The sequence below is a fragment of the Falco peregrinus genome, chromosome 6 (genome assembly GCF_023634155.1).
Source record: "Falco peregrinus isolate bFalPer1 chromosome 6, bFalPer1.pri, whole genome shotgun sequence".
Lineage (NCBI taxonomy): Eukaryota > Metazoa > Chordata > Aves > Falconiformes > Falconidae > Falco > Falco peregrinus.
In genome coordinates, this window is record NC_073726.1 from 36,032,999 (window position 1) to 36,058,848 (window position 25,850).

The 25,850-nt window shown below is 42.0% G+C and overlaps 2 protein-coding genes across 7 annotated transcripts in view; both read left to right on the forward strand.

Annotated features, from left to right (window-relative positions):
• PTPRR (protein tyrosine phosphatase receptor type R) overlaps window positions 1-2,220 on the forward strand; it is a 148,022-nt gene extending 145,802 nt beyond the window's left edge. For all 3 annotated transcript variants that reach the window (XM_055809017.1, XM_055809016.1, XM_027793446.1), the window contains one exon: window positions 998-2,220. In XM_055809017.1, the coding sequence (XP_055664992.1) occupies window positions 998-1,021 (24 nt within the window). In that variant the 3' untranslated portion in view covers window positions 1,022-2,220. The remainder of the gene's footprint in view (window positions 1-997) is intronic.
• Window positions 2,221-2,909: 689 nt separating this feature from the next.
• Window positions 2,910-25,850, forward strand: part of PTPRB (protein tyrosine phosphatase receptor type B) — a 69,169-nt gene continuing 46,228 nt past the window's right edge. For 2 of the 4 annotated variants that reach the window (XM_055807464.1, XM_055807465.1), the window contains exons 1-4: window positions 2,911-3,046; window positions 4,343-4,735; window positions 13,285-13,523; window positions 18,853-19,129. In XM_055807464.1, coding sequence (XP_055663439.1) covers window positions 2,992-3,046; window positions 4,343-4,735; window positions 13,285-13,523; window positions 18,853-19,129 — 964 coding nt within the window. In that variant the 5' untranslated portion in view covers window positions 2,911-2,991. Of the gene's footprint in view, window positions 3,047-4,342; window positions 4,736-13,284; window positions 13,524-18,434; window positions 18,695-18,852; window positions 19,130-25,850 lie in introns of those variants that run through there. The other 2 variants (XM_055807466.1, XM_055807467.1) reach the window with 2 other exon arrangements.

Consider the following 25,850-nt stretch of genomic DNA (forward strand, 5'->3'; position numbering starts at 1 on the left):
CTGCTAAGGTCATTTAGTCTTTCATCGCCCCAGAGGTAACTAGCTGTTCCAGGATATGCTGAGGATGAACTGGCCGTTTGGTTCTTGAGGCAGAGTTGGTAGCTTTGAGTACCCTGGCAGATGAGAAAATAGAAGTGGAATTAAGTAAACTTGAGGCTTTACTCCATGAGAAGTGAGACCTGGAAGACCTTAGCGCTGTCAGAAAGAGGGTCAGTTTAATGTGAGAATGGAATAATAGCAGTCTTACTAAATAATGGAACCACTCTTATCTGCCTCCTGTGGGACATCATCCCCTCCCCACTACCGTGCAATTGGCTTTGGAGATGTGGGACTTGATCCTCATACTTAGACCTGAAAAAGGGATTGTTATCAGGTGAATGTATTAAATGCAGGCGTCTAATCCAGGCTGGCTGTAACTAGTCCTTTTTATGGTCAAGTTAAACTCTTTTGTCTTGTTGGTGCTGAAATGAGTCACTACTGTAAAATGTCTTAGGTGGCTGCTGTTCAGACAGGATGCATTGTAGGCGTTAGAAAGAGGACAGGAAGAGGTGTTCTCTGCACAGGCAATCTGAGGGTCACCAGAGGTTACAGTTTTAGTAAAGGACAAAAATGAAAGGCCAGATTCTGACTACTCCCTGGCTTCATCAGTACTATTGCTGTGTCCATGTATCTGGCCTTCCTTGCCTAAGTGACTGAGCAAAATTCTCTTTGAATGTGTTGAATTTGAAATGTAGGTTTTAACAATGTAGACGCCAGGTGTTTTCCTGTCTAGTCCCTCCCCTGACAGAATCAGGAATCATGCTGGGCATGTGCTGGATGGCATAAGTTATCAAGAAAGTACTTCTGCTCAGGCAAATCTCCCACTTACTCAAGCAAACTCTTAAGTCAAAATTTGAGAGAAAGGCTTGTATTATCTGGTGGTCATGGGGTTGGCAGGGGCTGGAGGTTGTTGCATTCTTAAGAAATAAGTTCTCATTCCAATGTGTTTCCTTTTCAGGGGTGGAATGGTTCAGACCAGTGAACAATATGAATTTGTGCACCATGCACTGAGTCTGTATGAAAGCAGACTTTCTGCAGAAGCTGTCCAGTGAAGCCAAGGAAGGTAAAACCGAATGTCAGTCTCTTGAGGTAATTTGTTTCATTACCTACCAGCAGCTTCTTCAAGGAGTTTACTGCAGTGGGAAGAGTGGCTTTGAGGCCAACTTCTGAAAGGACTGTGGGCTGTTTGGCAAAGTTATAGAGATTGCTGGACCCTTACCATATATGAATGTACTGTGAGCTTCCCAAAAACGATTTATAAAGAAGGTACCGTACTGAAACTACACATGGATTTCGCGTATATATCTAAAGGTGGGTTTAATTCTGTAATACTGGTATCTGCCATATGGAATGTATGTATGTGCTACTGCTGCAGTCAGATGGACATTGGAACTTCTACAGAAGAAATGTTTATCAAGTGTATAAATGCTTTAACGTTTGCAAACTGTCTTGTGAATGGACTGTCAACTGTACTGTAAAGTGCTATTACTGATTATGTGGTGAGCTTGTTTCTTGGCCACATAATATTCTTGCTGCTAAAATTGCAAGTGTTCAATTATGAATTAAGAAAAAAGAAGAAGATGAGATAATAAAAAAATTAAAAGTTGTTTTTGAAAATATTCAAAAGCAGTTAATATTTTATATGGAAATATATGTTCTTCATACTATTAACTATTAAATGTGTATTTACTGTAGGTCTTACAGAGCAGTTGCAGAGCACAATGTCTGTTATTCAGTGTGTATGTATTTACTCTATACTGTTAATTGTCTTAGAACATGCTTCTGCTACAGACCCAAATCCAGTGTATTTGTAAATTGTGTAAGTCATTTTACTTTTAAAAGGAACTTTGTAGCATATATTGAATGGTAAGGATTTTAAATATTTGTCTGTCTTTTATTAATACGGAATTTTTTGCTTATGTTGTTTATCTGCTCTATCCCTTTCAGTAAGGGATAGATGCCTTTAGTGATATGGACTGTTCCACAACAGGTTATACAAGAAAGAAAATGCTGCTATGACTGTTTCCTTTACTGTTCAGTAAGAGTTTGTTTTTAAGAGAAATGCAAAGTTGGCATTATGACCTACGGCACTGGGAGGTCTGTTTACAGGGTATAATGAGTTTTTAATGCAGTGATGTTGACTTTGCTTCATACTGCTAATAAATTACACTTGATATAAAATATTAGCTGAAGTCTCTATTCTTGCCTAGAGCAGTTAATGCACCACACACTCTTGTACCCCCATAAACAGGCACAGCCCAGAACAATTTGGTTAGCCTCCACCATGGCTTCAGACCACTGGAGAACCAATCCAGAGGACCCAGCCAATTTCCCACTGACATGGAGCAAGGAAGATCACCTGACAGGAAGGCAAAACCAGCATCACTTGATCCCTCGAGGGGCGTTTGTGTAAGACCCAGTGCAGACCTCAGAGCTTTCCCTCCTCCTCTTCCCCTTCCCCACCCCCACCCCCCACCCCCCTACACTAGGCTTTTAGAACTTGTGGAGTTAGAAGTATCAATATTGAGATTTTGCTTGATTATATATAGTAACAAAAAAATGTGTGTTCCCTGGATAACACAGTGTATACTTACTCAGCACCATCCAGATCACCTGCAGATTTGTAGTATTTCACAGACAGCAAACTACACAAAAGTATAATCCCTTTTCTTTCAGTCTAAAGAGATTCAATATCATCTCTTTTAGTTTTCCAGGTGTTTGAAAACCTCTCTGTCTCTCTTGCTTGTACTTTTCCTAAATAAAGCAACTAGTAAACTCTGAAGAATCGTATGAAAGGACAAAGTGGTGTAAAATTCCCAAAAACAATTGAATAGAAGGAAGTGCTCGTCACTGACTTTTTCCCCCTGTGAAGGCACATTTCCTTCCTAGCCTTCGCTTCACTTATCTGAGGTGGTTTTTTTAAGAGAAGCATGGGGAGTTGCTAGAGGGAAAATGGACTCTTTATTTCACGTCCTGGTTTCTACCTGTCTTGCCTTGACATTCTCAGGTAAGTGTCTCTCCCCACTTCACCTCCACGGTATTGCTCTTTCTGCCACCGAGCAGAGCCCTCCGGCACAGCTGGTGACTTACAAAAACCAAGTCATTTCTTCGCCGGGGGTTCATACAAGAGGAATGGGGGGCAGGGCCAACATAGCCTGTTCTGTTTAGATTTCTTTCTAAAGGAAAATAAACTGTCTCCTTCTATGTTGGAGATACCTCTTCTTTTTTTAAGAAGATCTCCTGCTAGACAACCCAGGAGCTGAGCTTTGGGACAGTCTCTTTGAGGGAGAGATTCCTCTTTTTTTATTCCTCCTTTGTGAAACTTCCAGAGCTAGGAGATTTCTGTGATGCTTAGTCAGAAAATACGCAGGTCTGTAAAAACAGGGGGATGACAAACCTCAACCAAGGGAAATAAATACACATTAGGTTTAGCACTTTGTAACTAATGAGGCTAGAAATGTTTGAGTAACTGAAAGTTAAAAAAAAAGGAAAAATCCTAAACAAGTCATGGCAGGGGGGCTGCATTTGAAATCACCAGTTTTGTGTTCTGTAACAAATAACAGATTTTGCATTGGTAACTTTGAGCTTTTTTGATGAATGCATTGTAGTTCTCTTCATTTAAGTGTTTGGTGTTGCTCTTTAAGTGTGGTAGCACAAATTGCTAATCCAATATGAATTAGGATGATTACAAAACTAACAGCTAGAGACATTGGAGTAAATCCAGTAAAATAGATGTACTTCCTATCAGTAAAGAGCCTCCATTCCTGTAACGGCACGGGCACTGGGAGGCACACAGATTTGGGAATGCCCTCTTATATGTTTTCTTCAGAAATGCCATGAGTTTTACCAAAACAATTCACAGGCAGTAAATTATATTGTGAAAAGACTGTGTTGTAAAACTGAAAAGCAGACTGAGGGTTTGTGTAGATCTCTGTATGCTTTTAAGCAGAGGAAGTTGGGTATTTAGAAATGGTATTTAAAGTTAATAGTCCAAGGATTTTTTTATATCCAGTTTAACTTTTTCTTCATTTTTGTGTATAATGAAGGTCAAGGTAACCTTTGTTACAATAGTTTGCTTTTTTCATTCTCGATCTTTACATTTACCAGCACTTGCATCATGTGGGTTGTGCATCTGGGTTTTTTTAAGGTAGGTTCAACATACGTAAAGTTCATTAACAGTTCAACACATAGAAAGTGGGAAGAGAGATTTATTCAGTAATGTATTTTAAATCATCAAGAATTTGCTTTTTGTTAAATAACCACGTGTAATCTGTTGTATTTTTCTGGAATTTTCTTCTTCCAGAAGGGTTTCTGATTATCCATGTCCAGAAACAGCAATGTCTTTCAGAAAAGAGAGGAGTCATTATGGAAAAGTGCAATATGACCAACCTCAACCAGAGGTGGCAGTGGATGGCAGATGACAGGCTCCTCCATGTGAAATCTGCCCGGTGCCTGAGCATCTCCACACGCTCTGCCCTGTCGTCTCGCAGCATCACTGTTGACTGTTCCCAGGCAGTCAGGTGGACTTGCCAGGAGGAGGATGGGCTCCTGAAGGTGGCCAACAGCTCTCTCTTTCTCACAAAGCAAGGTCAGAAGGTAATGGCCAAGCAGAGTAAGAAATACCTTCACACATGGATGCAGCTAGAAGCCAGCGAGACGGGAAAACCTGTTTATGTAAATCTGTGCTCAAAGCAAGGTGAGCTACTCCTTCAAGGAAGTACCCTGAAAGTTCTGGTAACAAAAACGTCTCTTCTGTGCTAACTCAAATGTTAAAAATGATGATATTTTATTCATACAGAAAAACATTTTTAATAGTTGAAAAGAGTTGAGAGAACTATAAAAAGAACAGCTGAGATGACTGCTGTCTTTCTCACAACTGGTGGGCTTTTTAAGCTGTTTTATATTTCCAGGATGTCTCTCCTTTTCTCTACTCCCAGTCTTTGGATCAAAGTGCTTATGTTAAGCTCATCTTTCTATTCTTGTGTCATTTCCTTTTTCACTTTTAAACAGAATTGTGGGTGCTAATTCCTAGTACTTTAAAAAAATATGGATGTATAAGTCCTCCTCCTCCCCATTCATTTTATCATACAAGTCCAGATTCAATCTGTCAAGAGCAAGAAGACATCTGAAAATCAAACATATGCACAATTATTTCTCTGATTAACCCAAATGCATGATTAGAACAGACATGGCTTACACGTTCACATGTTTACACAGTGTCACTTTGCTAGTTGCAATATATATGAGAACACTCAAAATCCTGAAAATAATGAACTGAATCAAAAATCTCAGAAATTCTTGAGGTAGCACTTTGAGCTGCATGGGTCTGTGCACAGACTTACAGATGTGTTGCTATACCTGTGTGGTTATATGTTTCCATATCCATAGCAAAAGGGAAGGCAGAATGGTTTGAATACTGCTTAATAACACTTTGAATACTGCTTAATAACACTTTCCTTGATGTCTTGTTGTCAGTCCTTCCTGACAATCCTGTTGACGTTGTTGTGCACTATTAAGCAGTTCTTCATGATAAATAAGAACAGCCTGTAGAGTTGAGCCTTTGATTGGGGAACACACATTAATTCTTGTCTTCACAGGATTTTAAAAAGTGGTTTATGACCCAATATTTTTGCATATGACCAAGTTTTCTGAATGTTTAAACCAAATCCTTGTTCTTTCTAACCTTTCTAACCTCCCATTCATTGTAAGGCAGGGTACCAATTTTTTCAGCGAATTTGCATGTGCAGAACTCTACTCACAGCAGCAGGACCACTCACCTGAGTGGAGGTCTGAAAGGACAGCTTGCAGAATCAGAGAATGGAAAACTGGCTAAGACGCCATTCCAGCCCTCCCATATACTTTAGAGATTAAAAAGGGAAAATTATTTGAAGACCTGTGCATAGGGTGAGTATGGCTTGCCTATTCAAAGACACCATGAAAAGCTAAGATGAGGTATGCAGGCATTGTTATTTTCTTTAGATAACTGGATGAAGTGTGGTCTAACAGAGTTAAAAGTAACTTTACATCCTTTTCTTAATCATCTTCAAAGCAGAAGCAATTTAAGACCAATGAGTACTAAGACAATTGTCGTGGGGTCGTAAAGCACCTTCTCATCTATTTGCTGTGCTCAGTCCTGTAATGAATTTACCTTAATTTTGTGAAATTCTCTACATAGACAGGTCTGTAAGTCCCCTTTAAGGGTCTCACTGTGTCAGTTATGTCTTTTTTGACAACTCTGGGAAGCTCTGCTGAGAAATCAATGTACATTATGATCCTCAATATGTAACTAAGAATTCCAGGTATATGAGAAACTCATAAAGAGTTGAAGTAGTGCAAAGAGAGTGATTTTTCTAATAATAATAATAACTAGTACAGGAACAAAATCTAATGCCCACAGTGCTGGTCTTGACATCCATATACGTGTCAAAATTTTCACTGTTGAATGTGTAAAATTAGTCTTCCAAGATCATCTGTCTGCTTTCTGTGAAAGCAGCAGTGGATCAGCCTAGAATAACATATTCAGTCTATATTTAGCTAAGATAGTAAAAACTGAGCAAAGTCTTTGGAGCTGAAACAGCTGTAAGTTTTTCTACTCCTGCCTAACACCATATTTTGATATAATTTACCCTTTGTTTTCATAGTACTCATAAAAACAGTTTTATTTTGGCAAAGGAATAACTCACTGAATTGCATCCCAAACATCTTATCAGCCTAGATATAGTACAAGCTCCAAACCCAACAGCTGCAACTACCTTTTATTCTGGACCTAACTCAAATGCCAAGCATGATTTTTCTGAGCGTGGGGAAAGTTTGAGCTTGGATTTTGATTTCAAATCAGCCATCTGAGATGTGTTTGAATATCCATTTTTTGCTACAATCCTGACCTGACTTTATGTGGGAATCAGGATCAGTTTAAATATGTATCCCATCTCTGTTCAGCCAGAGATGACTTTAACAACAGACAATCCTTCTCAGGCAAACACGTGGTTGAATGTGGTCTCTGGCTGAAACAGCTAATGTGAAGAAGCTCCACGAGGTGTCAGTCTCCCTTGAGGTGGTGATACTTCAGTTCTCACCAAATTCATAAGGAGATTCTGGGCAGAGCGAGGAATACTCTGTTGGGCCAAGGCCTTCTTTTCACTAGCCGGCTGTTGGGATCAGAGCTTCTCTAACCCCAGGATCCAAAAGGGACAGGAATGGAAACAAGGAGGAGGAAAACATGGCGGAGGTGAAGGAGTAGAAGGCAGGATGACTGAGAAGAGCAAAAATTGTTGCATGTAAATAATTGTGTAACAAACCCCATCTCCTCTTGTACGTCTGGATAGCACCCAGAGCACCACTAATGCTGACACACTAACACCCATGCCACTTCTGCTTTGTGTAAGCAGTTCTTACAAGCTTCTTTCGTTCTGGGTAGCTTAGTTTCAATAAAATTAGCAACACTATGTGGCACCTCAAATATTACCAACAAAACCACTACAGACCAAAAATTATTCACTAAGTGGAGAATGACTTCAAATAGGGAGACACAAGTCCAGGCTGTAAGCTGCAGTTATTCACTGAGATCTAGAGACTGTCACACAGCCTGTAGAGCCATCTGGATGCAGAAGGTGACATTAACTGTTTTGTAATATGACGCTCCGCATTGAATTTCTCTTCTACCATATCATACATAGTAGGGGCATCTCCTGAAGGAATTGTAGCTGCAAAGCTCTAGAACTGTGGATATCAAGACAAAGCTCCATTCAAAAGAGTTTTGTCGAGGATAATGGTTTTATTACTTACTGATATGTGCCAAGAACTTAAGAACCATAATGGGATCTACAAAGATACAAAGCAAGTTGGACAAGGAATTCAATACTGAATACAGCATCTTCTTATCTCTTGTTTTGTTTGCAGTCTAAAATAGACAAAATATTGGACACTACGTATGAGCCAAAGCCCAACGTGCCATCTGATGTTCAAACTGTTACCACCACAGTCCTTCCTCCTTTTTTGCCCCAGTTTCTCACCCTGTATCTTCTGTTTCATGTGGGCTTTTCCCTTTAACCCCTTTTCAGTTTGCCTGCTTCATATCAGAACCTGAGTTTACTGAGCTCACATCACACTGCTGATGCTTCAGTGGATGAGATGGAGGGTAGAAGAGACCAGAGCAGTGCACACTCAGAGCACGCTCTGAACCACTGGAGCAACAGTAGCAACTGCAGAACTTGGTAAGGGAAGACACATGTATCTTCTTGGCACTCTTGGGAAAGCAGGCCACCACCAAAGAAAGGTGGCAGAAGCACAGAAAAGGCAACAACTCTTACCCATTTTTGTGATCATGTTAATATCTTTGGGCTTTAATTTTTTCACACCTTTAGTGTTTGTAATACCTGCAACAATCCATCTCTAGGTTCACAACAGCTTGGATTGTTGTGTCTGTAACCTTTACAGATTTCTCCAGGATAAATTATAACAGTGAGAAACAATATTTTCATTCAACCTTCAAGCTGACTCAAAATTTCTTCCTCAAAAACATTCACTCAAACCCATGTTTTTCTCCCTGCATTATTATTTTATAGGATTTTGTAAGTACAAGAGTTTGCTAACATGGATGTGAACCTGTGAAATACCAAAAATTACTTGAATCTTCTTTCTTTGTTCAAAGCAATACGTGGTTGACCACTTTTGCTCAGCTCCACCTGGAAAAAGCAAGGAATCAATGTCAGATCCTTGGACATAATTACAAGACCTTGTACACAATCCAACAGTATACTGGGAGAAGCTCAAAGACAAATGTGTTTTTACATTTTGTAAAAAGAAATGGAGAGATCTGCAGCTCAGCCTAGGTTTTGGGTTTTCATAAGTTTTCAGTCTCAGTGAGCCACAGCACAGACAGTATAGAACAAAATCAGCTCAGCTACTTTCATAGGGAAAAAATGGAACGATACAAACAGCTTCCCAGAGCAACCAGGAGGATGGCAAGTCCTGCTTTACTATTTCATCTTCTGCTGCAAGTGCTAACAAAAATGCCAGTTTCAGAAAATTATACTGGTAATTTTCATGATGATGTTATCTCCCTTTGTGTGGAACTCTGTGTAGTAGCTGGAGTGGGTTTCAGCCTCTAGGTGTCTAAATGTATGTGTCTGATGGAAGGGCTTATTTCAGTTGTCTCAATGTAGGTGCTTTCAATCATTTGAGATGCTCCAGGATATCCCACCTGATCTCTGATTGCCTACTCAGAAAGGGACAGGTCTCCCATAGGTGCTATAAGAGCCCTGAGCAGATGTCTCAGATGCCCTAGGGCAGCTCAGATTGCACCAGGCAACTATATTTAGGCAACTGAACCATGTCCTAGGTGTCTTCATAGTAGCTACCTTTCTAAGCTTTCTTCAGCAGAGCTCCATCCATGGAGTTAATGGAGTCTAGATACATTTCTGTGACCAAAAATCCACTTCAGAGTGAGCTGGGACTATCCAGAGTGCCAGAAATAGGGCTGATAGAGCTATGGTATTATGACCATAGTTATCTGGGATGTTCTGCTACCACCAGTGATGAAAGAGCTTTTAAGTGGCTACTTCAGCATTTTAAAAACAATCAAGTAAAATAGCAGCTCAGGATGAGAGTGGAGTTTGGAGACATTTGACCACTCTGACATGAGATGTAAACATTGCTAACTCTACAACATTTCAGATAAAGAAGGTAAATTTTTTTCAAGTAACATAGACTTTGCAGTTTTTAAAAGGTCTACACTGAATGGGAAAGGATGGACATTTAGTGGATTTTGTTCTTCTGTCACACTCCTACATATAAGAGAAATCTGAAGTATGTTTTTTAAAGAGTCTTCATTTTTGCAGTCTATTTACAAGTAATTAGACAACTGAAAGGATAATTCATTTTGTCCTGCACATACAGAGATCTTAAAACAACCCCTTCTAGCTTCAAGTCTTGCTGTCAGCAAGTCAGATGCAGTCTCACAGACTATTTTTTTCTTGTACAGTAGAGATCTGATTCATTTATGTTTCACTAGCAGTTCAGCCTTAGTTTTGTGAAACCATACTTAGGGTAGGCAGATTTCAGAAAGCTGCACCATGCTCACTCGTCTGAGTCTGGAGACACCACTGTCAGGTTCTCAGTACTTGACAACTAATCAGCGCTCGTGCTCATCATACATGTAAAACATATAGATTTCCTTTGTTTGCAAGCGGCCTGCTGCTGTACAGATGGAGGCAGTCTGCAGTACACCCCATGGATGAAATATGCGCTTAGTCAGAATGTCATAATTTCTCCTGGGTGTGCTACTGATGATTACAATGGTATGTTCACACACTGTATATCATTCAGCCACTAGTCAGTGTCAGTGCTGGAGCTCTGTTCCCATGAACAGTTTTATGACTGATTTCCAAAGAGACTGCTAGAACAATGCTAAACACTTCTGAAAGACCCTACTGTTGAGAATTCTGTGTACTTTACTGATGTCCAGATGGGAGGTGAGTTTTTTCTAGTTTAAAAATTTGTAACTCAAGTTGTGTTTGTGTAGAAATCTGTTTGCTTGGGTCTTATAAATATGCAGTTTCCTTTTATAAGTGCCTCCTATTGAAGAAGGGCTGTGAGGGTCCTTATGCTAGGACCCTAGTGGCTTTCCTTAGAAAAAGAATATAATTCTTGAAGTGAGGGCAGATATGAACCCTATTAGTCAGTCTGATGTTGGACACATGGAAAGTGCTGGGATGTATATCTGAAGTTTCAGGGTGGCACCGTGCTATGCAGAAGCCATTTCCATCCACAGGTTACAGATAACAGACTGTTAGTCTTTGCTGGGAAAGATCTTTCAGCTGGAAACCCAGGGTAGCCCTGAGCCTAACAAGGAATCAGGTTGTATAGTGACCAAGTGCTTGTTCATGGTACCTCCTCAGGATGTTGGAACATTTCTGAGGACCAAACATTTCACTTCCAGGAGGGTCGAGCTCTCCCTTTGGCTCCTGCACTAGGAATGCCGGTTATCCTCTGGCTGCTGTGTCCCATAAATGTCACTGGCAGCACCAGCTTCCCTTTTATGGAGCAGCAGCTTTCCTAAAGCACAATTGTACTGGAATGCAAACATCTTCCTGTTGGAATTGCTGCTATTTGTCTGTAAATTAAGCCAAGATATTTTTTTTAATGTGTTTTTAAGTTGGGTGTGTAAACCTATATTTAGTAACCCAGCTGAGTGGCCTTTTTTTTCTAAGTGGCTGTTGATCACTCAGATACACTTTTTTTTAGACGTCTTTCTATCAACAAGTCCTACTCCCTTCTGAACTTGGAGATATCTGAGAGGCACAGAGCCAGCAGGCCTAATTCTTTCCAGGTCTTTAGGGCTAGCATTTCTAGTTGCTTACTGCAGACTTTCAAAGACCCCTGATTAATAGGAGGTCTCCAGAAACAATGACTGATACGGAATGTAGACCAAGTCAGGACTTGTGTCAGCTAATGGTTTTGTTGTGGCAGCTGATGACAGCTTGAGCACAGGGCTGCTCCTGCCAGACTTTTCCCTGTCCTTTTGGTGAGGGCCATGAAGATATGTGATGTAGGACCAGAGCAGACTCTACACCATAGGCACTCTGTAGAGGATTCTGCAAATGCAGCAGTGTGAGGATGATCATGCAGTGTTGGACCAGACCTGAGGGTTCAATGAAACCCTTTGTGTGGGTATAAGAGAGAGCAGAATTAGATCTGTAGTATTGTTCTCAGTGCCTTGATTTGGAAAAAAATATTTGATCAACATTTGTTGTAATTAAATGGAGACTTGGAGATTTTTATTCCCAGAGAAGCACAGTTAGATAAAAGGAGGGGAAATATTTAATCTGGTTATCAACCCATTCCAGAAAACTAATCCTTTTCAGGAGGATCCAAAACTGTGTACCAGTTGAACATACTGTGCTGTCAAGCACAGGAAAACACTTGCATGAAGGTGTCTATTAGGAGGGCTTACAATCTCACTTTGATTTCTGAATGCAAATGAAAGTGCTGCAAGTTTCTTTATATAAACATGTTAACATATATGTTTACACATGTACAGAAAAAAACCTATCACATTGACTTCATGGAAGCTGACCCACTGATCCTTTGGGTAAGAGGTAACCACACATTGGCCTGCTAAGATATCATAATTGCACGCCAAGTAATTACATTTGGAAGCTTCTGCTGCAATTTAACCCAGTCATTACATTTTTTTTTGAGGGTTTGTGAACTAAAATTGTTATAAATGGCAACCAGCCCAGTGGCTCAGCAGCAAAACAAGGTTCTGTCATGCTGGAGACACCAGTTCAAGGACAGACAAAGTGTCTTGGGCATTGAGCCAATGCACACTAGCTGTGCTACAGCAGTGGCAGGACAGCTTTTTGTGAGGAGAAGGGGCCAGTGAGTAATTCCAATCACTTAGCTGAAATGTGATGCTACCAGATGTAGAGGCCACCACAGCTTGAACCCTGCCCTCACAGCCACAAAGAAAGGATATTAAATACATACCAATGGGGAGGAAGAGCCATGAAAATGTGGAGGAAAAATGTGTAGTAAAATCTTTCCTGCACTCTAATTGCAACTTTGGCATTCTCCGAAGGATACGTGACTAAAAAAGCAAATCCACCATTATATTTGTAGGCACTTCAGTTAACTGATACAAATGTTAGCTGAATCTTGGGAAGAAAGCAGCCAGGGGTTAGCATGGTATCTGCATGGGAGTGATTTAAAGGAGCAAGAAGAATGTCCCATATGGGCACAAGGAACCTATCTTGAATTAATATCTTGAACAAAAAAAAAATATTGAACAAATTATCCTGAAAAATTATCTTGAACAAGCCATATTTTAAACTTACACCAACAAAAGACAGATGAGAATCTGGCCCATGTACTTACAAAGGGCAGGGTTTGACAATATAAAGCTGAAACTGTGTGCTGTTTGGTAAGACTCAAGCAAGTGAAAAAGCTACAAGTGTAAACGTGCTATTAATGACAAAGTACAACCTTTCTCTTCAGAATCATTGATGGACTGTATTTAAAATGAATGGTATGAACATTCAGGGAAATTGATTTTCTTCTGCCTTTGTTTTGCACAGACTTTGGTATTGATGCAAAATATATGTTTGCACTGAAAACAAAAAACTGTGGAACTGACAGATGCACTTGAACTTCCTAGAAGTCATATCAGCCACATATATTGGCATCCAAAGAATTGTTTATAAAAATGTAGAGCTGATTTTAATTATTTTCCTTTATTTGTCTTAGGTCTCCCTGATGCAGACATTTCTGTATGGAGTACTAGAACTACATCTCCCCCTTTAAACACTGTTACATCTAAGCCTGAAAATCTGCTAAAGAGTAGCACAGAGATGTTCATCAGAAATGTGACTGAACATGTCAGTAAAAATCTTACTGAAAACCTCTACTTCGACTTGAAATCTGCAGTAACAGAGAAAGCCTGGATTCCAACAACTACTCTTCAATACTCTAGCACCACAGAAGAGGTAAGGCAGAAGAATTAATGATTTTTATTAAGCCTGCTCCACTCTGTGGAGCCTGATAGCTATTACAGGTCGATGTTTCATGAACTAAAAAAGCAGCTACAGTGCTAAGCTTTGTTCTTGATTTTGATGGGATGGTTTGTTCATGCTGATAGGGCCCTTTGCTAGAAGCACAGCTGCAGAAAAAATCTGCCTCTTCTGTACAGCACAATCCTGTTGTGCACAGTCATTGGGAAAATCTCTGAGCTCAAGGGAAATGCTGAGGATATGTGAGGAGTGATGGAAAGGTCACAGATGTGGCAGGAGCCACAGGAACCCAGGTATCTGCTGTCAGTGACTTGGGCTCTGCCATTGGTTTGTTGCACAACATGAGTGTCTAGCTCTAATTACGCTCTAAGAATCACACTGTGTTTTATGAACTTATTTAGGATAAATGAGTCCTAAAATTACATACATGATTTACAGGTCAAAACAAGTGAAAACTGAATGCTGTAACTTGCCTTACAAGAACCCTGGCCTTCATCCTGGTCAGCATATCTACTGACCAGCAGAGTGGAGATGCACAGCCATTTCTTGATCTCTTGCCTCTCCCACCACAAACAGCCCTGGCAGAGGAGAAGAATGGGGAATGCCAGCCCCATCCATAGGAGCTAATGGTGGGCATTCGGTACCTCCACATCAGTTTCTAGTCTTCCCTTTCTGCAAGGCACACTTAAGTAACCTGAGAGCAAATCTGGAATCACCATTGGCAAGATGTGCATGGGCAGTTAGAGCTAAAGCATACGGGACATTGTTGGTCACTGTATGGCTATCAACACATAGCGGTTTAGACTGAAAATCCCTAAATTCCCTGTGGTGGCTTCTCCAGGAGATCACACTGCACTCAGTGTACTGGGGCAGGCAAACATGTTGTTTCAGCTACTACTTTGGGTGTCCATGTTACTGTGGGTAAGACTAAGAAATGTGTTTGGTATTTGGGAAGGCTGTGGACAGAGCAATCTGTGCAATCTGGTATGAACAACATCACTAGAGACAGGGAGAAAGGAGAAGTAGTGTCACCCAGGACTATGTTGACCCAAATGTTTACGGACCCTGACACTGCTGTTTTAGTGCTGATGAGGGGAAGGGACTGAGCCGATGATGGATGCGCTGCACTCTGTTCCATAGATGGTGGAGATGGTTGTTTTAAAATACGATTATTCTGGCTTTGTGCAGGCAGGCTGAGCTTATTTCCCCATGCCCTCTAGCCACATGCATACCTCCTGCCCAGAATACTAGTCTCCTCCAAACAGAAACGTCCTGTATAATCTGATATTACCCAAGATGCCTCCAGCACTCCTACTAAAGAATCCCACCGATGCTAGAGAAACGGCACCGTTTGAACTGAAGGTACTGCCTCCTGTGTTCCTACCCTGGTTCACTTTCTGATTCACGTGCTTTGCACTGAGCAAGTTGCGTAGGTCAAAGCTTTCAAGCCAGAATCCTGAGGATAAGCACTCTAAGTATATCTGTGAAAAAAAAAAAAAAAGTAATATTCATGAATAACTGTCCCTTAGAGCCTTCAGCCAGGTCTGGACTTTTGAATTTAGACACACAAACTTTAAATCTTTGGTCTCTGTCTCCCTGTCTTCAGAGCAGAGTTTAAAACATTTTTGTCAAACTATCAGGGACGTTTAAAGGATTAACTGGATTTAACATGATACTTTGAAAACACATAGACTAAGTAAGCCTGAGTGGTGGTGTTAGGAAGACAATACCTTCTACGAACTGCATTTGCCCAGGCTAGGTCCTCTTGTTTGTAGAAGCAAAGCCTTGATGTTATTTGTCTGTGAGCATACCCATTTTGGGGGAAGGACACAATGGTGACACTTCAATCGAACAAAATGTTTGGTTTAGAGCAGCCTTGGATTTCAAGTAAAACTGCAGCTTGCACTTTCAAACCATGACAAAAGCTGTGCAAAGCCCATTTCCTCTTGATTAGAAAGACATAGAGAGGTTGGTGTTAAAAAAAAAAAAAAAAAAAAAAAAAAGAAAAAAGTCAGGAAACCTTGGGAAAGTGTCTGAAAGGGACTTTGGAGCCTGCTATTAGAGACACGTCCGGCCACTCCCAAAACTCACTTCCAGTTCTTTTTTCTTTTTTCTTTTTTAATTAGTTTCTTGGCTTGCCACACAGATCAGTAAGTGTTAAAGGCTGTGTGACTGCTGATTTGCTAAAAGCCCATTTATTCAATACCAGTCTGGAAATAATTACTTGTATTGTGTTGGCTATTCTATATAAATATATTGCCACCAGTGAATGATGGACCCCTCCTGTTTTATTCCAGTTCTGGCATAGACATCTGTGTCAGACCTCACCCTTACAGCAGCTTTGTGCTGCGTAACATACAGAAGTCTCAAAAGTAAACCAGTACTTTCCTGAATATACAAAAAGGTAGTTTTAAAGATTTTGTGATAGCAAGAGTAAGAGTAATAAAGTAGGAAATTCTAAATTATGGGCAACGCTGAGCAGCAAGCAGCAACATCCCTTTTCTCCACACTTTAACTTAAGTTGGCTGGAAGAACAGACAGAGCTTTCCAGGAATCTTTAAATTTTACTTGTGGTAGGTTCAATTTCTTTCCTGAATCTTACAAGTTGCACTGCTGTGGATTTTTTTCCCTTTCACATATTACATCTACTTAACTAACTTACATATGCATATCTGAATTGTATCTTCCCTGCAAATTCAGATTATGGATGTTTTCAAAAACCCTTACAATGTGAGCTCCACTTTCCAAGAAAAAGCAGGTTACTCTGAATATTGTCATTTTCAGAGAGGGGTGTGAAGTAATCCAAACATCCTGATAAGCCTTCAGATTTGTTCTTCTCCAGTGCTGGAAAAATATTGGCATGGTTTATGCCATTAGGTACAAAAAGCATGATCATTTAAAGATGAATTTACACTGTAAAACTCTCTCACCTTGAACTGATTAAAAGACACCTATGTCATTTTAGTCCCAGTTCAGGTCTAATATACACACCTTGTGTTTTCCATCAATGGTTTGTTTATCACTGTGCTAGCTCTTTGGGGCATGGTCCCTCCTTTTGTCTTAAGTACATAAAACATCTCTTCCAAGGGAGATCTTGCTCTGCGAATGGCATAATAAAAACACATATTTCTGTCATCACTTAAGGTGACGATCATAAAGTTATGAATCATCCCAAGCTTTGCAGAGTAAAGCCCAACACCTTTAGTGCCATGTCCCTAGGACCCGGCATGGAGCTCCACTGGGACAGATGAAGTTTTCCACAGGTGCAGGTGACACCCCTGAGTGCTCAAACATTCGGTTTCTGAACAGAAGAATGAGAGCTAAAGTTTTTCAGACATTTGTACCTTGTTTGACAGGCTGATGCCCAGGAAGATCCTGCAGCAGCATCTTCCAGAAAATGCAGACTAATGTTTGTAAACCCTAGCACCTTTTTCTCCCTAAAATGGGGAAAAGTGAGACAGAGGTGATGTTGAATTTGCTCGAGGTGTGGCTTTTAGAAGTTGAAATCTCACATATATCACACAGTACAGGAAGATGCAGAAAAGTGCCATTCCCATTGAAGAAAGTAAATGTCAAATTCCTCCCTCTTTATGCAATCTCAAATTTACCCCATGGCTGCTGGAGTATTGTTTGAGTATCTGAAGGTCTAAACCACTTCTGGCTATATTATTTCTTCTCCCTTACCCCACCCCACATACACATATACATGAGTTTTAAGAGGCTGAAATGTAAACAATAAGGAAGTGGGCACAAATGACAAACAGAGAGCTGTGCCATGGTTCCAGCCAATTCGGAGTTGCGCTCAGCTGGTTTGGTGCAGCCTGAAAAGAGAGAGACTTTCTTGCTTTCTGTGGTGTGTGTAATTTTAGCTTGGGAGTTATTCCTGGGATGTGGGAAGGAATTGTTTCAAGGACACAAGTCAATGCAGAACAAAACAAAAAGCTGAGATAACTTGGCTGCTGACAGACGGGCTTCTCCTCTACTGGTGTGTGGGGCTGCGGGCAGCAGCTCGGCATCGGGCTCTGCCAGGACTCTCCTTGCCACAGTGCCTCTGGTCACCATGTCACAAAGCCAGGGAAAAGAAATAAGGCCTCAGCTAACCCCTAAAAACGTCAAAGTTTGGGACACAGGAGCTGGAATGGCAGTTGAGTGATGGCTGAGTCCAAAAGGAGGGTGGGCCAGGTGTGAGGGGCGGCGGGCGTGAGGAGAGACAGCCGTGAGGGGTGGCAGGCGTAAAGAGAAGGGGGCACACGAGACATGGTGGCCATGAGGTGAGGCAGCCACGAGGCGAGGCAAGCACGAGGTGAGGCAGCTGCGAGGCAAGGTGGGCTGCAGGTGAGGCCGATGAGGTTGTGAGGAGAGGCAGCCATGAGGGACGGCAAGGCGGCGTGCAGTGAGGCACAGCCGGCGTGAGGCGGCTGCCGCCCCCACCAGCGGCGGCACGGCCTGAGGGGCCCCGTGAGCCCGGCGGAGCGCGGCGAGAGAAGCCCCGGGGGAGAGCTGCCATAGGGAGGATGCGGCGAGGAAGGAAGGAAGATGGGGTGGGAGAGGAGCCGGGAGGAAGGTGGGACCCACAGAGAGCGAGGGGCGGCACCCCGGGGCCAGCCGCCCGGGTCGGGGGGCGCAGAGGGCGGCGGCGGGCGGCAGGTCCCGGGTCGCCGCGCTTCGCCCCCCGCAGCGAGACGCGAGGAAATAGCCTCTTGATTGCGGAAGTCGGCGGGAAGGGCTCCGGCAGTCAGCCCGGGTCAGAATGGCAGCGTGGGAAGCGGCGGCCGCCTCCCCCGCCTCCTCCGCTCCTCCTCAGCCGCGGGCGGGCGGGCGGGCGGCGGGCAGCCCCCCCACCCCACCCCACCCCGGTGGCAGGGAGGCGGCGAGGCGGCCGGGGCAGCCCCGAGCGCATGCAGCAAGCGGGCGGCCCGGCAGAGGGCTCGGCGGCCGCCGCGCGGAGCCCGGCGGGGAGCGGGGGGCCCCCGCGGCCCGCCGCCGCCGCCGCCACTCGGCTTCGTAGCCCCCACACCCCGCACCCACCCCCGCCGCCTCCCTGCCCCTCCTCCCCTCCCCGCGAGGGTCTTCGGGGTTAAAAACTGTCGGCGATGCTCAGCTATGGGGCGGGATTCGCCCTGTGGACGGCGCTGGCCCTGACCAAGGTGAGCGGCTGGGGGGGTTGGTGGGGTCGCCCTTGGCGAGCGCGGCGGGGCGCGGGCGGGTTGGCAGCGCGGACGGGGTCGGCGGGTGAGCCCGGGGGCGGGCAGCGGCGGCTGGCGGAGGCCGGCGGGTTTCTGAGCGCTCTCCTCGCTGTCCGCAGGCCGCGCCGGGGGAGGCGGCGGGATGCAGCGCCAACCTGACGGAGCGGCGCGTCGCCGGGCAGAGCGTCCGGCTGCGGTGGGGCGCCGCGGGCCGCGCCTGCAACTTCAGCCTGAGCGGGCGCTCGGAGGACGGGGCGGCGGCCGGCTGCCAGCCCGCCCCCGCGGGCAACGGCTCCTACGGCTGCACCCTGCGCGGCCTGCAGGCCGGGACCCGGTACCACCTCCGCATCGAGCCGCTCGCCGACGGGGAAGCTGTCAACATCTCCCTGCGGACAGGTACGGGCGGAGGGCGCGGCAGGTGCTCGGGGAGGGACGCCGCGATTTTCCTTCCCGGCCCCTTGCTTCGGCCGGCTGCAAGGGGAGGGTGGCGATGCACTGGCAGCTGCTGCAAACCTACGGTGTTTGCTGGACGTGGCTGTGCTGCGCCTGGGGTCTCTTTACCCCACCGCCAGAAATAAACGCTGCTAGAAGTTAAGGAGAAGGTGCTGTGAGGAGACTGGGTCAGGGCTGGGGGTGCTCCCAGCAGCTCCTTTAAGCTGCCGTCCAGCAGAATGCTTTAAGAAGTGGTAGCCCCTAACACTCTTCGTGCTCACGCAAACTATTAGCTTCATACTTCCTTAGGTTCCAACTTATTTACTGTGCTTAAAAGTACAATCTATTTCATAGCAGGTAAATCCTGTTCAAGGGTAACTTACTATTTCAGCCCATTTCTATACTTTTATTCAGTCTAACCATAGTCTACAAGTCAGCAAGTAAAGCTGAAGCTTCTTGGCGATAGGTTTTTCTTGAATACCACCGGTGAGGTGTTATGATGTACAGTTGTGTGCAGAGCTCTAGCACTGTCATATCCATGACTAGCTGTAAAAAATTGCCAGCAGCCTGCCAGAGTGCTGCCAGGGAAAGCCCCCTTTCTGCATGTGTGTTTGTGTATGCATGTGAACTCCGCTGTGAAGCTATGAATGACACAGGGCCACCAGCTGCAGTGACAGAATTGGAGTCTTTCTACCTGTGTTAGTGGGGTTTTTTTAAAGATGATGAAATACGGTATAGTCCAGCGTCTTAGGGGTATTAACACAAGACTCAAAACAGACATGTCTTAAATGAGGTCCATCATTAGATGCCTCCCTGATTTGCTCCTAAAGTGTTAGTTTCAGAGAGGTACTTTGCAGTGTTACTATTGAAGATTATGGCAGCCAAATATTTAATTAGAAGTTCAGAGACATCATTTACTGTCAGACCCTTTTCCCAGCATTAACCATACAAATGCACTAAATAGCCTCCATTAATTTGCTTTGGTAAGTCAAGTTTAAAAAAGTCCAGTGACAAGTCTGCTGGTGTGATAGCTATACATTAAGCACATGTCACTTGGTAAAAATGAATAATAGTTTCTATGCAGGCAGTGATTTAAATCCATGTCATGCATCATGCCAACTGGTTTTAATATTGATGACTTGTAGAAAGAATAGATCAACTGTTACCAGAGTGACAGGTATAAATCACCATCATTACTGGCCAGTAGAGATCTAGTATTGAACACTTGCATAGAAGTAGAGAAAAAGATACCACTTTAGACTGTGTTTTGATTAATGCAAAAGCATTTAGACAATAGCGTGTTCGTGTCATTTATGACTTTTATCAGTAAATAGATTTTGCAAAGGCTGTAAGATACAAGTGATTAGGGAAGCAACTGCTGATTATAATCATAGCATGTAGCTGACATCAGAGTGAAAAAACTGATTAAAGTTTAAGCTGAAACACTGCACATCAGTGGACCGTAGTCGAAGTGAAGTTTATGTTTGGATATTGGGCAGCAGAGATCAGTCAAAAGCATAAAATAAGAACAGAGGAACTGTGGAGGTTTCCTGCAAAAACAGCTACTCAGATTGCTTCTTGGTTCCTTTCTTCCCTTGATTGAATCACATCAGTTGTATCGCTTGATGGTGTTTGAAACACACAATTAGCTCCAAAATTTGTCAATGTGTTCTATTTCTCAAGAATATATAGTGTTTGTTATGCCCGTCAACAACCCACATTGTATTGTCAATATTATGCATTTCAGTGGAGAATGAGGGAGAATTATTCCTCTGTATGTTTCCATGGGGGGAAGCATTGTAAACCAGTTTCCTGGAAGCTGTTTTTCACCTGTTCCTTTGTAGCCTGTGTCAGTAGTTATGGTTTACAATCTGCTCAGCCTGAATGTCCATAGACGTGTTCCTGGAAACTATTCTGTGAATATGGAAGCATGAGGCACGTTGTCAGGTATATGGTAAACATAATTCCCACTGATTTGAATGCTAGTGGACTAAGCTATCATGGACCGTCTAAAAATATGATGTCTGACCTTGGTGCTCAGTGAGGTTCCTTTCCTGAGCTCTTTGAGAAAGGTGGGCTAAGATGTCCTTTGGAGGTGCCCAGCTTTCTATGCTGACTATAAAAGGAGCCTAGGTTAAACCGGACCAAGTTTAGATGGTTGAAGTAAGAGGAATCCCATCTCATGTGCTTACTTTTGCAAAATGAGGTTTTGAACATCTGTATCATCTTGATACAATAAATGTACACAGAGACAGTTGCAGATTTTTTAATTTGTTTTGATACCTAGTACAGAAACTTTAACTTTTTGCTCCTATTCAATCCTGTTAAAATTTTCATGTGCTTATTCCTGTTACGAGTTCAGTTTTCATTGTATTTCTTGTATAAAGTACTGGAGTAGCTAAGCCCATAACATCTAAAATAAATTGTTAAATGTTGAGTGTAATCTGTTCTAACTAAGGTCTTAAGGTGAAAGTGACGAATAATGCATACTATAGTTGCAGCTGTAATGTGAAGGCTTGGAGACAACCAAATCCCTAACTTAATTTGGCCTTTTAATGTGAAGTACTTAACTCATTGTCATAGCTATGATTTTAAGTCTATTTTGTTAGTGAGTTTGGTATTCCAATAGAGTAAGTGCACAGCTCACCAAGACTGCATAAAATCTCGAGTAACACCAGACCCTTCGTGAATCTTTGGGTGGAGAAGCAGCTTCTGTTTCACTTGGGGAGGCATAGGTCTCAAATCTGATAATGTATAGCATACTGGTACAATAATCCGTATTAGTCCACCAAGGTGGAGTCTCTTTTACTCAAGAAATTTTGGTCTATGGGCTATCAATTTAAAAGGGCAAGTATTTAATCCTCTAGAGCAGAACTAAAATAGTTCGCTCAAAACAATGGAAAATAAAATCACATATGCACTATATAAGCCAGGTATACCCAGGCATACACACACACATACAATATTAGCACTTCAGCTATTTTGGTAGAACAGGAAACGAAGAAAAAGCTGATAACACCATTTATCAGCTCTGAGCTACAAGTAAATTTTCCACTGCAAAGCTGAGATTACAGATATTAGTAGGCGCAAATCTGTATATTTATTTCACAGTAATATTTACCATTTGTTACATTTTTTTAATATATATACATTAAACAGCACCTAAAACCATACACTAGTCAGCATGCTTGACACTGTAAAGTTAGGACACGCACCTGTTGATCCTTTCATGTTATCTTCTTTATTGGTCTCAGTAAAACTATTTCTGTGACTGAGAGCTATTATATGAAAAAATGTGGTGTTTTTCTTGTTTTCAGATAAAATACTTAAGTTCTCAATTCTCCAAATATCTGTGGACCAGAATAACTGTGTATTTCAGTAGCATATTTTCGGTGAATCACTGCATCTTTAAATAGAATTCTAGTTAAAAACAATAGTACATGAACAGATCCTGCTAAATTACAGTTAAATTTATGATTTTCAGTTCTTAATTGAAATTCAGATTTGGAATACTGGTCTTGAGAGCCATGAAAAATGACTTGGCAATTCCCCTGCTTTTGAATATGTCTTCTATGATAGGCTTATAAATGCCATTTTCAACACTGTTTTCTACAAAAATATTGCAGTAGTATCTTAAGTTACTGCCTAATCCAAGCTACCTGTACTGAGACAACTGACAGGTAAATAAATTTTTTGTCAGAAAAACTGCTAAATATTTGAATGGAAAGAGGTTAAAAATTCTACCTTCTAAGACATATACTGGTAGAGTATTTTTCCATTGTGATATGTAACTCTGTAAATGCCAGAAGCATGTAAATTTCAAATTATTTGGGACAAATCTGATTTATTAGCCATCTGTAGGAACAACTACCGTGACATGGCTCTGACTATAGGCTGTATAATCCTACCATCCATAATCACGTAATGGTTATGACCATAGTCTCAAAAGGCAGAGTACAAGAAGAAAATAAATAACTGTGTTTTAAGGAGTTTCTAGGTTGCATATCATCCCAAAGAATTGAATATTTGTACTTAATAAGGACCATGAAATCAACCCTCTTTACTTAATCTTCACAAAAGTCCTTGTGAAGTAGGTTATTGTTTTATGAATAGGGAAAACTAGGAAAAAAGTTGATAGTTTGGTAGGAAGATGGCTGAGACTGGCAGGAATTCCCTGTTACTCATTCCTGGGCTCATATCTCTCAGTTATTTTTTTTCTCCTGCATAAGATAGGGCTGTTTCTGTGCTTACGGACTGTGTTTGGGAGTCGTGTCATTGGGACTGGACATGATGATATCTATGATTTCTATAAAATGTATCTGTAGCAGCTGTGCACACAAAGCGTATCGTCTTCCCAAAAATTGAAAATGGAGGTGCAATATAATCCAAACAATATTTAAGTCTTCTGGAAGATTCCTTTGTAGACCAGGAGACATTAATTTATATAGTGGCAAATGGTATAAAAATATCTTTGTGAAAATACTGTGTTTCTGTGATATATCAGGGTTGTATCGTTGCCAGCAGAGACTTGTATAACAATGTAAATGGCTTTTTAAGTGTTTGTTTCCATCCAGGGCTCTTTCAGGCCAGGCACTTCCCAATCTCATTGTTTCTTTGTTCTAGCGGATGTACAAAGCACTGAGTGTTTTGTTTTCTGGACCAGAGAGATTAGATAAAGTCTGAATTTCTGAACTTCACCTTCTAGGCACGCAACTCTTTTCTTTGCTAATGCACCTTAGAAGACAGATTACCCAGGACAGTATAAGCGCTTTTAAAAATGTGTATGTCTTCTTTTGTAGAATTTGGCAAATAATGCAGATTACAATGTTGATTACTTTTGCAGGACTAAAGAGCAGTCAACCTTATCCTAACTTTGTCAGAGAGAGAGTTAAACTTCTTGCCATGACTGTTCTCTTGATATCAGTCAAATTAAAACTTTTTCAGCTGGCTGTGCATCTGACCATATATAGCGCTGGAATTTATTTCTGACTCGCAAAGTTTGACCTTTCTGATTAGAACAATTGCCTTCAAGGAACAAGATTATACCCCCACTATTCATTCTTGCCAACATAATAGTCTTTAGTGGCTTAGTATATATTATAGGTGGAGTTGGTGGTCAAGCCTATTGTTAACATTTCCTGACACTTTTCATTAAAACCTCCTGTTGCAGTTGCTGTAATTGGGTGAAATTTTAACTATTTGGCTTGAAGTTTGATGTGCTTGGTCTTTGACTTGAGTTTTAATCCCACCCCCCCACCCCCCCACCCCAGCCCCGATTTAAACAGACTTAGTTTGGCCTTTAAGAAAGAGGTCAAAAAAAAAAGGTATTTATTTTTCTTTATTGATTTTGTTGATATAAATTTCATCTTTCTTTCTGAAGAGCACTAGCATCTCTGTAGTCCAAAGCAAGAATCTGAATTTAAGCAGGGACCTGGGTTCAAGGGGATGCACTATTTTTCACAGAGTCATAGAATGATTGAGGTTGGAAGGGACCTCTGGAGGTCATCTGGTCCAAGCCCCCCTGCTCAGTCAGGGCCACCTAGACCTGGTTGCCCAGGACCATGTCCGGACAGCTTTTGAATGTCTCTAAGGAAGGACATTCTCCCTTAAAATTCCTAATATACTTGGTTGACAGAGCATATCAGCAGAACGTGGCAGCAGTGTGTTCTCAGCAGAGCTCTGCAATAAGCTGTTAAACCCTCTGCACCATCCAGGGTTTGAAGAAAAAGAAGCTTAAAGGCTACTAGCCCCATGATACTCTTACTGCTGTATTTGTAGGGCAGGGTAGGGGTAGGTTTGACTTTGTCCTTTTAGCCTTTACAGTGCAGTTTGTAATTATGTCATCTCACATTCTTTCTCCTGCCTTGTTCAGGAAACCAGACAGCAGTGACAGCACTGGAAATACAGCCTTATTCTGTGTTTAAGGCAGTGTTTATAGGGAGACGTTAATTCTCTACCTGGATGCACCCTGTCTGACGCTAGGCAAGAGTAGCACAGAGTGTACTCACGTGAAAGCCAAATGTAGTTGTTAAATTGTTGGGAAACCTTTATTCTTTAACTCCCCGACATGTGAATGTTTGATTTGGCTGCTTTGGGTTGTTTTATGATACCTTTTTAATATGCAATTGCCTAACCTTATTGGGATATATAAATGTCAATACTTTAGTACATCAACTTGTAACACATTTCTTTTGATTTACATGAAGTCTTGTGAATGATGAAATACACCTGGAGAATACAAGCAACCAGAGTGAGTTGTTTTGGTCAATGTTTGCCATCCCTTTAGTGTATTGTATTTTACAGGTGATTTTACTTGAGAGCTCCTTAATAAACACCATAATGAATGTTGAGAGTTTCTCAGAGAAATAGTCCCAATTAAATATAGTTCCTAAAAGTTTATCCAACGTACTATTTGGGTTTTTTTTTTTTAAGTTGTATGAACAATACTACAGCAGAGCAGAAGCGTATTCTATCAGAATCTGTTTGAAGTGGTTGAAGTTAATACTAAAAGCAAAGGATTGTTGCCCCTAAAATTGTCTAAATGCTCATGCCCATTAGTGATAAAGTCTTTAGCATGAGTGCTAGGAAATGAAAGCCACTGGTACCATTGTATCTATAAAGCAACTTTACACTGAGGCATGGAGTGTGATTTGCTGGGTTTGCATGTTTGCTGTTTCTTATTAAA